The following is a 14,689-nucleotide window of genomic DNA, read 5'->3' as shown; positions in this document are numbered from 1 at the left end:
GTTACAAAATGAAACACACGGTCGGAGAGAGGGAGGGAGGGAGGGGGGCACAAGGTAAACTGCAAATTATGGTTTAATTGTAATTTAAATGTTTTAAACTGAAGTTTTTTCAATTATTATGTTGTAAGCCGCCCTGAGACACTTAGGTGAGAAGGGCGGGGTATAAATCTTAATATAAATAAATAAATATAAATAAATAAACTCCAAAGGGAGTTCTGGCCCTCACATTTAAAGGGACGGCACACCTTTTCAATTCCTTCCTTCCCAAGGAAATAATGAAGGATAGGGGCACCTTCTTTTGGGGCTCATAGAATCGGACCCCCTGGTCCAATCTTTTTGAAACTTGGGGGGTGTTTTGAGGAGAGGCACTAGATGCTATACTGACATTTTGGTGCCGCTACCCCAAAAAACAGCCCCCTCAGAACCCCGGATACTCACGGATCAATTCTCCATGATTTTCTATGGGAATAAATCTCCCTAGGGAATGACAGAGTTCCCAGCAGACATTTCCCTCCCCTCCCCCCCCCCGCTTTCTGACGACCCTGAAGCGGGGGGAGGGCCTCCAAACCGGGGGATCCCCTGCCCCCACCTGGGGATTGGCAACCCTGCTTCCATCCTTCCGAGGTCGGTCAAATGAGTCCCCAGCTTGCTGGGGGGGGGGGAAGTGTAGATGAGTGGGGGAGGCAATGGCAAACCACCCCATAATAAAAAGTCTGCCATGAAAACATCCTGACGTGACGTCACCCCATGGGTTGGTAATGCATTGATGCCTGCACAGGGTTTGATTCCCCACTCCTCCACTCGCAGCTGCTGGAATGGCCTTGGGTCAGCCTTTACCTTTAGAAATGCAAAGGTACGCTGAAATAAAATTTACTGGTTTACTCATTTACTCCTTTAATGATTTACTCATTAAAGGTGTCTTGTAACATCAATTTTGCATATGTGTGAAATAAGAGTCCATCCTATGCAAAGAAGTGTATCCTTTGCTGGTGGACAGATATATGAGCCTGTGTAAATATCGCATTACAAAATTAATTCAGGTGGGTCACCGGGTTGGTCTGAAGCAACGGAGCAAAGTTGGAGTCCAGCGGCACCTTTAAGACCGACGAAGTTTTATTCCGGGTATATTCTGGGTTTTATTCTGAGAGCCAGTTGGGTGTAGTGGTTAAGTGCGCAGACTCTTATCTGGGAGAACCGGGTTTGATTCCCCACTCCTCACTTGCAGCTGCTGGAATGGCCTTGGGTCAGCCACAGCTCTAATAGAGAGCCAGTTGTGTGTAGTGGTTAAGTGTGCGGACTCTTATCTGGGAGAACCAGGTTTGATTCCCCACTCCTCCACTTGCACCTGCTGGAATGGCCTTGGGTCAGCCGTAGCTCTAATAGAGAGCCAGTTGGGTGTAGTGGATAAGTGCGCGGATGCTTATCTGGGAGAACCGAGTTTGATTCCCGACTCCTCCGCTTGCACCTGCTGGAATGGCCTTGGTTCAGCCATAGCTCTAATAGAGAGTCAGTTTGGTGTAGTGGTTAAGTGTGCGGACTCTTATCTGGGAGAACCGGGTTTGATTCCCCACTCCTCCACTCGCAGCTGCTGGAATGGCCTTGGGTCAGCCATAGCTCTAATAGAGAGCCAGTTGGATGTAGTGGATAAGTGCGCGGATGCTTATCTGGGAGAACCGAGTTTGATTCCCGACTCCTCCGCTTGCACCTGCTGGAATGGCCTTGGTTCAGCCATAGCTCTAATAGAGAGTCAGTTTGGTGTAGTGGTTAAGTGTGCGGACTCTTATCTGGGAGAACCGGGTTTGATTCCCCACTCCTCCACTCGCAGCTGCTGGAATGGCCTTGGGTCAGCCGTAGCTCTAATAGAGAGCCAGTTGGGTGTAGTGGATAAGTGCGCGGATGCTTATCTGGGAGAACCGAGTTTGATTCCCGACTCCTCCGCTTGCACCTGCTGGAATGGCCTTGGTTCAGCCATAGCTCTAATAGAGAGTCAGTTTGGTGTAGTGGTTAAGTGTGCGGACTCTTATCTGGGATAACCGGGTTTGATTCCCCACTCCTCCACTCGCAGCTGCTGGAATGGCCTTGGGTCAGCCGTAGCTCTAATAGAGAGCCAGTTTGGTGTATTGGATAAGTGCGCGGACGCTTATCTGGGAGAACCGGGTTTGATTCCCCACTCCTCCACTTGCACCTGCTGAGATGGCCTTGGGTCTGCCATAGTTTTCATAGAAGCTGTCCTTGAAAGGGCAGCTGTTATGAAAGCACTCTCAGCCCCACCTACCTCACAGGGTGTTTGTTGTGTGTGTGTGTGTGGGGGGGAGGTAGAGGAGGTTGTGACTGCTTTGGGACTCTGAGATTCAGAGTATAGGGCGGGATATAAATCCAAAATCTTCTTCTTAAAAATCTTCTAAGCTTTTGTGTATCTGAAGAAGTGTGCACAGAGACGGCCCTCGGGTGCACAGCGGCCCCAGGCAGACCCACTGCCTGCCACCCCCCTCCCAACCAGCCTTCTCTGTGGTGCTGCTCCATGGTACTTCACCTCACCGACTGCATGGCAAAGTAGGGTGTGGAGGGCACCCAGGAAGGGAGGTGAAGGTGTGCAAGCCATCTAGCCAGCTGGCTCCATTCCACCTCCCTTCCAATTGGAAGGAAAGTGGAGCGAAGCCAAACGTTCTGCTGGTGTGCAGCTACTGCCTTTGCTCTGCCTCCCTTCCAATCAGAAGCCAGCGGCTGCGCAGGCCACGCAGTGGCTGGCTGGCTTCGCTTTGCCTCCCTTCCAATCCGAAAGTGCAACTGGGGGCATTTGCCTAGGGCAGGGGTAGGGAACAGCAGCTCTTCAGCTGTTTTTTGCCTACAACTCCTATCAGCCCCAGTCAGCAAGGCCAACGGCTGGGGCTGATGGGAGTTGTAGGCAAAAAACAGCTGGAGAGCCACTGTTCCCTACCCCTGGCTAGGGCACCCAATTCGGTGCCCCCCCCTGGCCCGGCGCCCTAGGCGAATGCCTGATTTGTCTAGCGGCAGGACCAGCCCTGAGTGTGCCTGCACACAAAAGCTTCTACCCGGAATTAAACTTTGGTGATCTTCACGGTGGCACTGAACTCAGACTTTGTCCTGTTACAAAATGAAACACACGGTCGGAGAGAGGGAGGGAGGGAAGGGGGGCACAAGGTAAACTGCAAACGGAGTCAACGAGGAGGGCGTTTTTGGCAGCAAAAACTTGGCAGGAAAGCTGGAGGGAAGACATTCTCCCTTCTCTTGCACGATCGCGAAGGCTTATAGGAATACAACGGGACAATGGAAAAATTTCCAAAAGAAGATAGAACTATAATTTGGTACTTGCTTTCAGCTGCCAGGACACTATATGCGCAGTTATGGAAGCAAGAAAAAATACCAGAAAACTGGGATTGGATTGTAAAAGTTATGACATGGCGTGAGATGGACAAATTAACAGGAACGTTAAGAGACTACGCTTTCGAAGATTTTAAAAGGGAGTGGGAAAAATTTAGAAGTTATGTAGAAGACGAGTGGAAAGTAAAAGGACTTTGGACAATTTTTGATAATGATTAAACTTTAGAAGAAAGAAGAATATTAATTTTAGTAATTAAGGGTACCTTTTAATGTTAGTGCTTTGAGTAAATAACACTGGCGGGGGTCAAGTAACGGGGGGAGGGGTGATTAGAAAGAAGCATATGGGATAGAGGAAAAGAAGTTATTAACGGAAATTGTTACCATATGTTATCAATAAAATTGTTTAAACCAGGAGTACAAAGGGGCTGCCCCTGCTGTGCTTGCAACGCTCAGCGGTTCTTCTTCCTGCCGAAAGAGTTGCAGCGATCCCCGATGAAGCAATGGCTTCACACTTGCTATGCTTTTTTTTTTGGGGGGGGGGTGCAAACTGTAGGCAAAACTGAATCTCTAAAAAATGTCACATGACCTCTTTCTCCCTGGCGGGAACTCAAAAGCACCTTCTATCGTTCTCTCCGCCGCCATTTTCTCCTCACAACAAACCGGTGGCGAAGGTTTGCTTAGAGTGCATCGCACTGAGACTTTCCATGACAAACCAGGCATTCAAGTATTAGAGAAATCTGACAGGTTGCTAAAAGGTTCTCGAATTACTCGTCGCCTGTCATGGAGATAACGCGGTCCAGGTTGTTCCAATGCCTTCATTTTGGCCACGGCGACTCCAGGAGGATTGGCCGCATCAGGGGTGTGTGGCCTAATATGCAAAGGAGGTCCTGCTAGAATTCCTTACAGGGCTCTTCTGACAGGGCCTACTGGAAGCTCCAGGAGGATTGGCTGCATCAGGGGGGTGTGGCCTAATATGCAAAGAAGGTCCTGCTAGAATTCCTTACAGGGCTCTTCTGACAGGGCCTACTGGAAGCTCCAGGAGGATTGGCTACATCAGGGGTGTGTGGCCTAATATGCAAAGGAGGTCCTGCTAGAATTCCTTACAGGGCTCTTCTGACAGGGCCTACTGGAAGCTCCAGGAGGATTGGCTACATCAGGGGTGTGTGGCCTAATATGCAAAGGAGGTCCTGCTAGAATTCCTTACAGGGCTCTTCTGACAGGGCCTACTGGAAGCTCCAGGAGGATTGGCCGCATCAGGGGTGTGTGGCTTAATATGCAAATGAGTTCCTGCTACACAAAAAGCATTACACCCAGGGCCTTTTTTTGTAGCAGGAACTCATTTGCGTAGTAAGCCACACACCCCTGATGCAGTCAATCCTCCTGGAGCTTGGAAGGCTCTTAATGCAGGGCCTGCTGTCAGCTCCAGGAGGATTGGCTACATCAGGGGGTGTGGCCTAATACGCAAAGGAATTCCCGCTGCAAAAAAAAGCCCTGCACTAAGACGAACAAATTTGATCGGAGCGCAAGCTTTCGAGAAACACAGGTCTCTTCGTCGGATGCATCTGACAAAGACAGCTGTGTTTCTCGCCAGCTTACGCTCCAATCAAATGTGTTGTCTTAAAGCTGGGCTCCGTGGGGGCCAGAGGCACCTCGTTGGGGGGCTCTGTTGTATATGCATGGCAGCAGCAAGTAAAATGATTTGCTATGATAGTTGATTTGGGTCAGGGTCATATGGGGGTGGGGGATAGATGGAATCTCTGCCTGGGCACCTACAGGAGCTCTTGTTAGTCCTGCTCAAACACCCCAAAACAAGAGGAACTATTTCATGGCCAGCATACCTACGGGACCGGCTCTCCCTGTATGAGCCCCGTAGGTCTTTACGATTGACAAGCCAACAATTTTTGGTGATACCCGGCCCCAGAGACGTCCATCTGGCCTCGACAACGACCAGGGCCTTTTCAGCCTTGGCCCCTGCCTGGTGGAATGAGCTCCCCCTGGAGATCCGGGCCCTGCGGGATCTGCTTCAATTCCGCAGGGCCTGTAATCAGAGCTCTTTCTCCGGGCTTTCAGCTGGGGCAGCGGGCGTCTCTTGTTACCGGCCTCCCCCCCTTCGTTCCATCCCAGTGCTATAGGACGAATGGACGTATACGCTTAACACTCAAGCAGACAAGAATAAGGTACAGGATTGGTCAGCGTTTTATGAACGGTCATGCAAACGTCAATGAATAGCAGAGCGTAAGGAATGTTTAAGAAGAGCGGTAGTAGGTTAAAAAGGTTAAGAATGGAGGGCGAATGAGCATAAAAATGGGGGGGGGAAATAAGAGAGAGCGATACAACGTTGCATATAATTAGATCTTGTAAAGAGTAACTGCATACCTCATTTTTGTTTGTTTGTTTTTGTTTGTTATATATGTTTAAGCGTGGTGTGCGATTTTTATGTTATATGGAAATTTGAATAAAATATTGAAAACGGGGGGCGGGCAGGGGAGACCGGGCCATGTCTGTGAGGCACAACCTGCCATTTTAGTATCTATCGTTCTCTGTAATTTTAGATGTTATATATTTTAAATTGTATGTGTGTGTTTTTTTTTTTACTGTTGACTGTTTTCACGACGTAACCCGGCCTGAGCCTGTTCTTTGGGAAGGGCGGGCTAAAAATCAATCCATCAAAGGAAAAGGAAAGGTCCCCTGTGCAAGCACCAGTCGTTTCCGACTCTGGGGTGACGTTGCTTTCACAACGTTTTCACGGCAGACTTTTTTACGGGGTGGTTTGTCATTGCCTTCCCCAGTCATCTGTGCTTCCCCCCCCCCCCAGCAAGCTGGGGGCTCATTTGACCAACCTCGGAAGGATGGAAGGCTGAGTCAATCTGGAGCCGGCTACCTGAAAACCCAGCTTTCGCCGGGGATTGAACTCAGGTCGTAAGCAGAGTTTAGGACTGCAGGACTTAGGGGTCCCAATCCTCCCGCTCTAGCGGGGGACCCCAGGTTTCCGAGCCTCTTCCCCCGCCCCCCCCCCAAACGGAAGCGGGGGGAGAAGCGGCGTCCTCCTGCCGCTGCTGGCGGCGTCGGGGGCTGCCGGGGAGGCTCGCCGCTCAGTTCAGGTCCCCGGGCATTAGGGCTGATGCCAGGCTCCTCCTCCCCTGACGGCTTCTCTTCCCCCTGGGCCCGGGCTGGAGAGGCGGCAGCAGCAGCAGGAGGCGCTCTTGCTCCGAAGCCTCTGCCCTTCTGGAAGAGGGAAAACAGCGGCGGGGGGCTGAGACTCTTGACCGGCTCGTCCTCTCAGTTGCTGCCCTCCGGGGACGCGGAAAGGCGCATTTTCTTCTTGCAGGGCTACTGCGGGCCCGTCGGACAGCCGCTGTTTCCCCCACTTCTCTCGCCGCCCCCTTTCCGCTGCAAACATCTGTCCAGATGCAAGTTAATGCTCGGGGCCGGGAGCGCGCAGGAACAAATGGGGCAACTCACGAGGGGGTCTTTGCAAGCCGCCGCCCCTTCCATTTCCCGGCCCAAAAGAGAAATCCCACTTGCATTCACACCGGGAGGCAGCCGTTCCTTCCCTCCTTTGGGAAAGGCTTTCCAGCAAGAGATCGCCCGCTAAGCGAAAGAAACTCCAAAGTTCCAACCAGGGCGCGAACTAGCAAAAAGAGATTTGCCCGGGCAGGAAGCGCAGGGAAGGAACACCTACTTTTTCCTATGGGCGCTTTCGACGTGCGGGCTGTTGGGAGTTGTAGTTCTTCGGGGCTGGAGGAAAAGTGAAAGTGGGCTTTGGGGCGGGTTTTTGAAGCTGCAGCGCTGCTTTAGGGGAAAAGGGCTTGCTGAAAGTTGCCGCGGATCCCACGGGCGTTGAGAACTGGTAACGTAAAAGGTTAATACGCAAATTAAGGGCCGTTTCCCCCCCTCCCCCCTAGCTCCACCCCAGTGTCTCCTGGCTCCACCCCCAAAGTCTCCTGGCTCCACCCCCAAAGTCCCCAGATATTTCTGGGGTTGGACTTGGGAACCCTAGCAGGACTGCAGCTTTTACACTCTACAGAGAGCGATGATCCAGATTAAAGGGGAGGGGGAAAGAGGAGGGAGAGGCAAAAGAACAAATGAGATTGCAATTAAAAATTGTAATACTCCTATAGATCTCTATAAAAGGTCAAGGTAGTCCCCTGTGCAAGCGCCAGACGTTTCCGACCCTGGGGTGACGTTGCTTTCACAGCGTTTTCATGGCAGACTTTTTACGGGGTGGTTTGCCATTGCCTTCCCCAGTCATCTACACTTCCCCCCCAGCAAGCTGGGGACTCATTTGACCGACTTCAGAAGGATGGAAGGCTGAGTCAACCTCAAGCCAGCTACCTGAAAACCCAGCTTCCACCAGGGATCGATCTCAGGTCGTGAGCAGAGCTTAGGACTGCAGTACTGCAGCTTTAACACTCTGCACCACGGGGCTCTTTTGAATCAAACAAAAAAATAAATAAATCCTTCCTCTTTGCTCTCAGGCTGAGTGCTGAATACCCCATCAGTTCTGAGGCAGCCTGTGACTTCGGGAGGCTGGTGAAGCGAGAGAAGATCAAGCTGAACAGATGCTATGCAGGCCTCTCCGGAGGAGCTGTCTCCTTCCTCCAAAGCACTCTTTCCTCAAATCCATGGTAAGAAGCTGTTTTTCCGCTTCGAAGGAAGCCTTTTAGAGAAGGCTAAAGTTTTTGGCTCTTTAAAAAAAAACTTTCCTCCTAAACAGGGCTTTTTTTTTTTAGCAGGAACACACAGGAACGCAGTTCCAGCTGGCTTGGTGCCAGGGGTGTGTGGCCTAATATGCAAATGAGTTCCTTCTGGGCTTTTTCTGCACCCCCGTGTGAAACAATGGTCATGTCGGGAGGTGTGACCTAATATGCAAATGAGTTCCTGCTGGGCTTTTTCTACAAAAAACCTATGTAGAGCAATGGTCATGTCAGGAGGTGTGGCCTAATATGCAAATGAGTTCCTTCTTCACTTTTTCTACAAAAAACCCTGCACAAAACAATGGTGGCGTCATGGGTGTGGCCTAATATGCAAATGAGTTCCTGCTGGGCTTTTTCTACAAAACCCCCCCTATGTGAAACAATGGTGATGTCAGGAGGTGTGGCCTAATATGCAAATGAGTTTTTTCTATTTAAAAAGCCATGCTCCTAAACAAGGAAGGGTTGTTTATATTAATTAGTCTCCTTCCTGAACAAGAACATTAGTCATTTTGTCAAGGGGGTTGCCTGAAGGAGGCCCCGGGTACAAGAGAAAAGAGGGGTAAGTAGCAAACGCACTGGGGAGAAGGGAGTGACAGAAAAGAAAGAAGAAGAGGAAGAAGCTGGATTTATACCCTGCCCTTCACTCAGCATCTCAGAGCAGTTTACAATCCCCTTCCCTTCCTCTCCCCACAACTGACAACCCTGTGAGGCAGGTGGGGCTGAGAGACCTTTGACGGAAGCTGCTCTTGAGAGAATTGTGACTGGCGCAAGGTCCCCCAGCTGGCTGCATGCGAAGGAGTGGGGAAATCAAACTCGGTTCTCCCAGATGAGAGTCTGCGCCCTTAAACCACTGCGCCAACCAAACACTGTGGGGGCAGCTGCCCCTGAAACAATTAGATTTTCAGAGGCCAATAGGAAGCTCACCTGGTCACGCCCACTTTTCTCAATGAACACTTCGTCAGCTCCAAGAAAGTTGTTGGTGGGCACCATAGAGCCCACAGGCACAACGATAGGGACCCCTGTTCTAAGATTAAACTGTAGCTGCCACCCACCCACCCCATCCTCCCAAATGTGGTGGAATATTTCCTTAATAGTAATCCACAATGAATTCACTTCTTCAGAGAGTGATGTACACTGGAGAGCCAGTTTGGTGTAGTGGTTAAGTGTGCGGACTCTTATCTGAGAGAACCGGGTTTGATTCCTCACTCCTCCACTTGCACCTGCTAGCATGGACTTGGGTCAACCATAGCTCTGGCAGAGGTTGTCCTTGAAAGGGCAGCTGCTATGAGAGCCCTCTCCAGCCCCACCCACCTCACAGGGTGTCTGTTGTGGGGGAGGAAGGTAAAGGAGACTGTGAACCGCTCTGAGACTCTTCGGAGTGGAGGGCAGGATATAAATCCAATATCTTCATCTACCTCACAGGGTGTCTGTTGTGAGGGAGGAAGGGAAAGGAGATTGTGAGCCACTCTGAGACTCTTCGGAGTGGAGGGTGGGATATAAATCCAATATCTTCATCTACCTCACCGGGTGTCTGTTGTGGGGGAGGAAGGTAAAGGAGATTGTGAGCCGCTCTGAGACTCTTCGGAGTGGAGGGCGGGATATAAATCCAATATCTTCATCTACCTCACCGGGTGTCTGTTGTGGGGGGAGGAAGGTAAAGGAGATTGTGAGCTCCTCTGAGACTCTTCGGAGTGGAGGGCGGGATATAAATCCAATATCTTCATCTACCTCACCGGGTGTCTGTTGTGGGGGGAGGAAGGTAAAGGAGATTGTGAGCTCCTCTGAGACTCTTCGGAGTGGAGGGCGGGATATAAATCCAATGTCTTCATCTTCTTCACAGGGTGTCTGTTGTGGGGTGGGGGAGGGAAAGGAGATTGTGAGCCACTCTGAGACTCTTCGGAGTGGAGGGCGGGATATAAATCCAATATCTTCATCTACCTCACAGGGTGTCTGTTGTGGGGGAGGAAGGGAAAGGCGATTGTGAGCCGTTCTGAGACTCTTCGGAGTGGAGGGCGGGATATAAATCCAATATCTTCTTCTACAGTATGTATTTTTACACATTACAAAATACCCAGATTAGTTCCAATTGGTTGTCTTCACTCTCCAGGATTGTGAGAAGTGACATTCTAACATTCCCCCTGCCCCCGTTTCTGTTTGCTCTTGCCTGAATTCTTATTTGCCCCCCCCCCCTTGTCTAGGAGGAGACTCACAGCCTCTGAATGCCTTCAGTCTCCGTGGCTGCAGGAGACGGGCTTGGATGAGAGGCAGCAAGCGACGGTCACTTTCTCCACCACCAAGCTGAGGAATTTCGTGGCAGAGCGGGAAAGGAAGAGGGCCTTGCTGTGTTCGAAGTACGGCTTGATGACTGTATGATGAAACGATTCCGGGCGTGATCACCGCGATGCTGTCTTCCCCCTCCGTGTCCCTGAGAACACCTACGCAGGATGCTTTGTACTTAGATTATGACGATTTCTGTTTTCTGGACTGAAAAGTAACAGGTGCCGTCTGCAGACCGAACGGCACAGATGAAACACACGAGCGAAGCCTCCTTCGACTGAGTCAGACTCTTGGTCTACTCAGACTGGCAGCCGCGCTCCACGGTCTCAGGGTGAGGACTTTCACATCACCTCCTGCCTGGTCCTTTGAACTGGAGATGTCGGGAATCGAGCCGGGAACCTGCTGTATACCAAGTAGTTGCTCTGTCTTTGAGCCACAGCCCCCCTCCACCTGTGGCTAATTTGCATATCTTTGGTAACATTTGCTGTTCCCAAACAACAAGCTTCAGCTTCAGCATCTGACCTTCCAGGGAACAGTCTGGGTTGATCTCCCTTAGGACTGACTGGTTTGATCTTCTTGCAGTCCAAGGGACTCTCAAGACTCTTCTCAAAAGCATCTATTCTTCTGCGCTCGGCCTTCCTTATGGTCCAGCTCTCACAGCCATACATGACTCCTGGGAATACCATCGCTTTGGCTATACGGACTTTTGTTGGCAGGGTGATGTCTTTCCCAGGATCAGGATCTTCTCCAGTGAGTGCTCCCTTCTCATTGGGTGGCCAAAGTATTTGAGCTTCAGCATCAGCATCTGACCTTCCAGGGAACAGTCTGGGTTGATCTCCCTTAGGACTGACTGATTGGCTCTTCTTGCAGTCCAAGGGACTCTCAAGAGTCTTCTCCAGCACCCCATCTCAAAAGCATCTGTTCTTCTGCGCTCGGCCTTCCTTATGGTCCAGCTCTCACAGCCATACATGACTCCTAGGTATACCATCGCTTTGGCTATACGGACTTTTGTTGGCAGGGTGATGTCTCTACTTTTTATTATACATAGACATTTGTATATCATCATGAAGGGAGTGGACACCAGCCATGTTTCATGAATACTTTCTCAGCTGAGGTTGAGTAATTTTTTTTTTAAACTCTCTGAGCTATGGCAAAGCACGTTATGCTCTGAGAAAACCCGAGTGCGTCATAATATACGAGCCCAGACAACTGGCAAGTCTGTTAAATCTTGTCAGGGTTGGACATAGGGTTGCCAACTCTGGGTTGTGATATTCCTGGGAGGGTGGGGTTTGGAGAGGAGAGGGACTCCGGCAGGTATAATACCATAGAATCACATTCCCCGCCCCCCTTCAAGAAGCCATTTTGTCCAGGGGAACTGATCTCTGTTATCTGGAGACGTGTCACAATTCCAGGAGATCTCCAGGCCCCACCTGAAGGATGGCAACCGTACTGAATCACAAGAAAAGGCCATGAAATGTAACACAAATGCATGTTAGTGGACGTGTCTTGTTGTAGCCCAGAGTGCCTTCCTAGCAGTGGCAAAGTTAGAGGGGAAGAATATGAGATCCTTGGCCCCATTGAGAAGAAGGTGGGGTATGAAGGAAGTAAATAAATAACTACAGGTCAGTCTGCTTCAGTGTGTGCACAACTAGTCTGCCTTCAAAAGATCCCCGTTCCTCTGCAGAAGACAAATTTGGTTTCCTCCTCCTCCTCCCGGAATGGCCGAAGTTACAAAATACATCCAAAGCCCTGCCGTTTTCTGCCGTCAAGGGCAGGCAATCGATACTGGCGTTGCTATCTTATCTGTGTTACACCTCAGGGAGAACTTCAACCCGCTGTCGACATTTACAGGAATGGTAGCGTCAAGGTTATTGACAAGCGGGTGTAGCTGCTACCGACAGAAAACATCACCAAAGTAGAACACAACGTCGGCGAGGTGGTATGTTGAGACTGACTCAGGCTCCGTTCAGACCAAATATTCCCACCTCCCCCACCCATGGTTTCTTTTAACTGTCATTTGTTTCTGAAACTAGCTTGTAGCTCATCATTCAAGTTCTGGTTTGCCTCGGGGTCATTTTGTAGAAAAATAGGTGGTGGAGCTCATCCAGGGATTGTTATGCAGCTTCAGCTACTATTCAATGGACAAGATAGGGAGAAGGAGGGGGAACCCTCAGAAAGGTTCAGGAGCTGCGCTTAGGGTTGCCAATCCCAAGGTGGGGGCAGGGGATCCCCCGGTTTGGAGCCCCCCCCCCCCGCTTTAGGGTCATCAGAAAGCAGGAGGAGGGGAGGGAAATGTCTGCTGGGAACTCTGTTATTCCCTATGGAGATTTATTTCCATAGAAAAAAATAGAGAATTGATCCATGGGTATCTGGGGCTCTGGGGAGGGGCTATTTTTTGAGGTAGAGGCACCAAGTTTTCAGTATAGCATCTAGTGCCTCTCCCCGAAATACCCCCCCAGGTTTCAAAATGATTGGACCAGGGGGTCCAATTCTATGAGCCCCAAAAGAAGGTGCCCCTATCCTTCATTATTTCCTTGGGAAGGAAGGAATTGAAAAGGTGCGCCGTCCCTTTAAATTTGAGGGCCAAAACTCCCTTGGAGTTCAACAGCCTTGATCTTGGCTCCACCCCTAAAGTCTCCTGGCTCCACCCCCAAAGTCCCCAGATATTTCTTAAATTGGACTTGGAAACCCTAGCTGCGCTCCTGTGAGCCCCTGCAGAATCCGAGGCCTAGGTTTTGCCTTGGCAAACACTAGCTTCGTTTCATCTTTTGTCGACTTGGAGAACTTCGCCAGAGAAGAAGCCAGGTTGTCTGTGTCCAGATATCTCACAAACCAGAGGGAAAACTAGCTGTGGTTTATAAACCAGACACTGGCTTCAGCTCCTGGCATAATAGATCCCGATGGGATGGACGGCCCATGCCGGCCTGATTTTGTCTGATTTGAGAAGCTAAGCAGGGCTGGTCTTGGTTAGTACGTGGATGGGAGACCGCAAAGGAAGTCCAGGGGTTGCTCTGCAGAGGCAGGCAAGGGCAAACCACCTCTGAACATCTCTTGTTTTGACTTGGGTGGCCCAACCTAGCTTGATCTCATGGGATCTTGGAAGTTAAGCAGGGCTGACCTGGTTGGGATTTGAATGGGAGACCACCAAGGAAGTCCAGGGGTTGCTCTGCAGAGGCAGGCAGTGGCAAACCACCTCTGTTAGTCTCTTGCCTTGGAAATATTATGAGGTTTCCATAAATCTGTTGTGATTTGGCAGGATTTCCCACCTCCACCCAACAGACCATGAGTAATGGAGAGGCCTTCATTGACTCAGTCACAAGACCCCACTGTAACTTTATTTAATCAATGATTTCTTGTGATGTCTGTGGGGTGAAGGAAACTTACGCTCCTAAATATCTTCCTGTGTGCACACGGAGGGCACAGAGTGTGCTGCCAGGCTACGCAGTCTGTAGTCAGAACACATCTATTTTGTGGCTGTTTTAATCTCTAAAGGACCCCGAAGCTAGCGGCCACAGATAGAGACGTTGCAGCAATTCTCTGCTAATTCTACAGGACATGGCGAACTTCAAATGCTGATCATCATTTATTTATTTTAGGTAATTTATAGTCTGCCATTTCCCACCCACCCACCCACCCCCCCAAAAAAATCAGCCACACATCTGTAGAGATGCCATCGGGATATAGCTTGTTAGAAAACAAAAGCTATTTCGTTTTCACAGAATCCGAAGGCATCCCTTAAAAGCCTAACAACCTGTAAAAAAGTACGTTCATGTAGGAGAACCTTTCGTAGGGTGTTTTTACACTGACAGTTTGTGACTCTCTATCACCGCATTGGAAACTCACCTTTTGCATTACCTAATGTTCTCACAACTGTTTTGCATCGTAGCTGCCCGAAGCATCTACATTTGTTTCGGTGAGATGAGTTTCGGAGCCGCTGTTGCAACGTTTTTCTCCACACTAGTTTTGATCTGGTCTTTTCTCTACAGGCGTTTCAAACTTGTATTGTAGAAGTTTTCATGCGTTTTAAAAGACTCCTCCAAAAGCCACCACGAGGTGCAGTAATTTGCATGAGAACTGACAGCACTTGAAATTTTTACATATCTTTGCTTGCCTCATCTAGTAATTTAAATTTGTGTTGTTTTTGCAGCGTTGACACGATTTCCAAGCAACTGGATACATTTAACTGAGCACTGGTATTCCGGCTGCCCTCTGATCAGAGACATGCCCCCCCTCCAAATTGAAACGCTTAAATGTAAAATGAAAATAATTAAAGGAAGGCGATTTGAAGACTCTAAAACTCTGGATCAAACTGAATGTAAAAACACCCATAGTCTTATATTTGGGGAAGACCCATACCTGCAGCCCAGGTTGCT

The 14,689-nt window shown here is 49.9% G+C and overlaps 1 protein-coding gene across 1 annotated transcript in view; it reads right to left on the bottom strand.

Annotated features, from left to right (window-relative positions):
* Nucleotides 1-10,499: 10,499 nt before the first annotated feature.
* Nucleotides 10,500-14,689, bottom strand: part of LOC132578334 (obscurin-like) — a 28,469-nt gene continuing 24,279 nt past the window's right edge. The window contains exon 9 of the mRNA XM_060248276.1: nt 10,500-10,544. Within this exon, the coding sequence (XP_060104259.1) occupies nt 10,500-10,544 (45 nt within the window). The remainder of the gene's footprint in view (nt 10,545-14,689) is intronic.

The sequence above is a fragment of the Heteronotia binoei genome, chromosome 10 (genome assembly GCF_032191835.1).
Source record: "Heteronotia binoei isolate CCM8104 ecotype False Entrance Well chromosome 10, APGP_CSIRO_Hbin_v1, whole genome shotgun sequence".
NCBI lineage: Eukaryota > Metazoa > Chordata > Lepidosauria > Squamata > Gekkonidae > Heteronotia > Heteronotia binoei.
The sequence above is the reverse complement of the archived record's forward strand: the minus strand, read 5'-3'. Positions and strand labels throughout refer to the sequence as shown.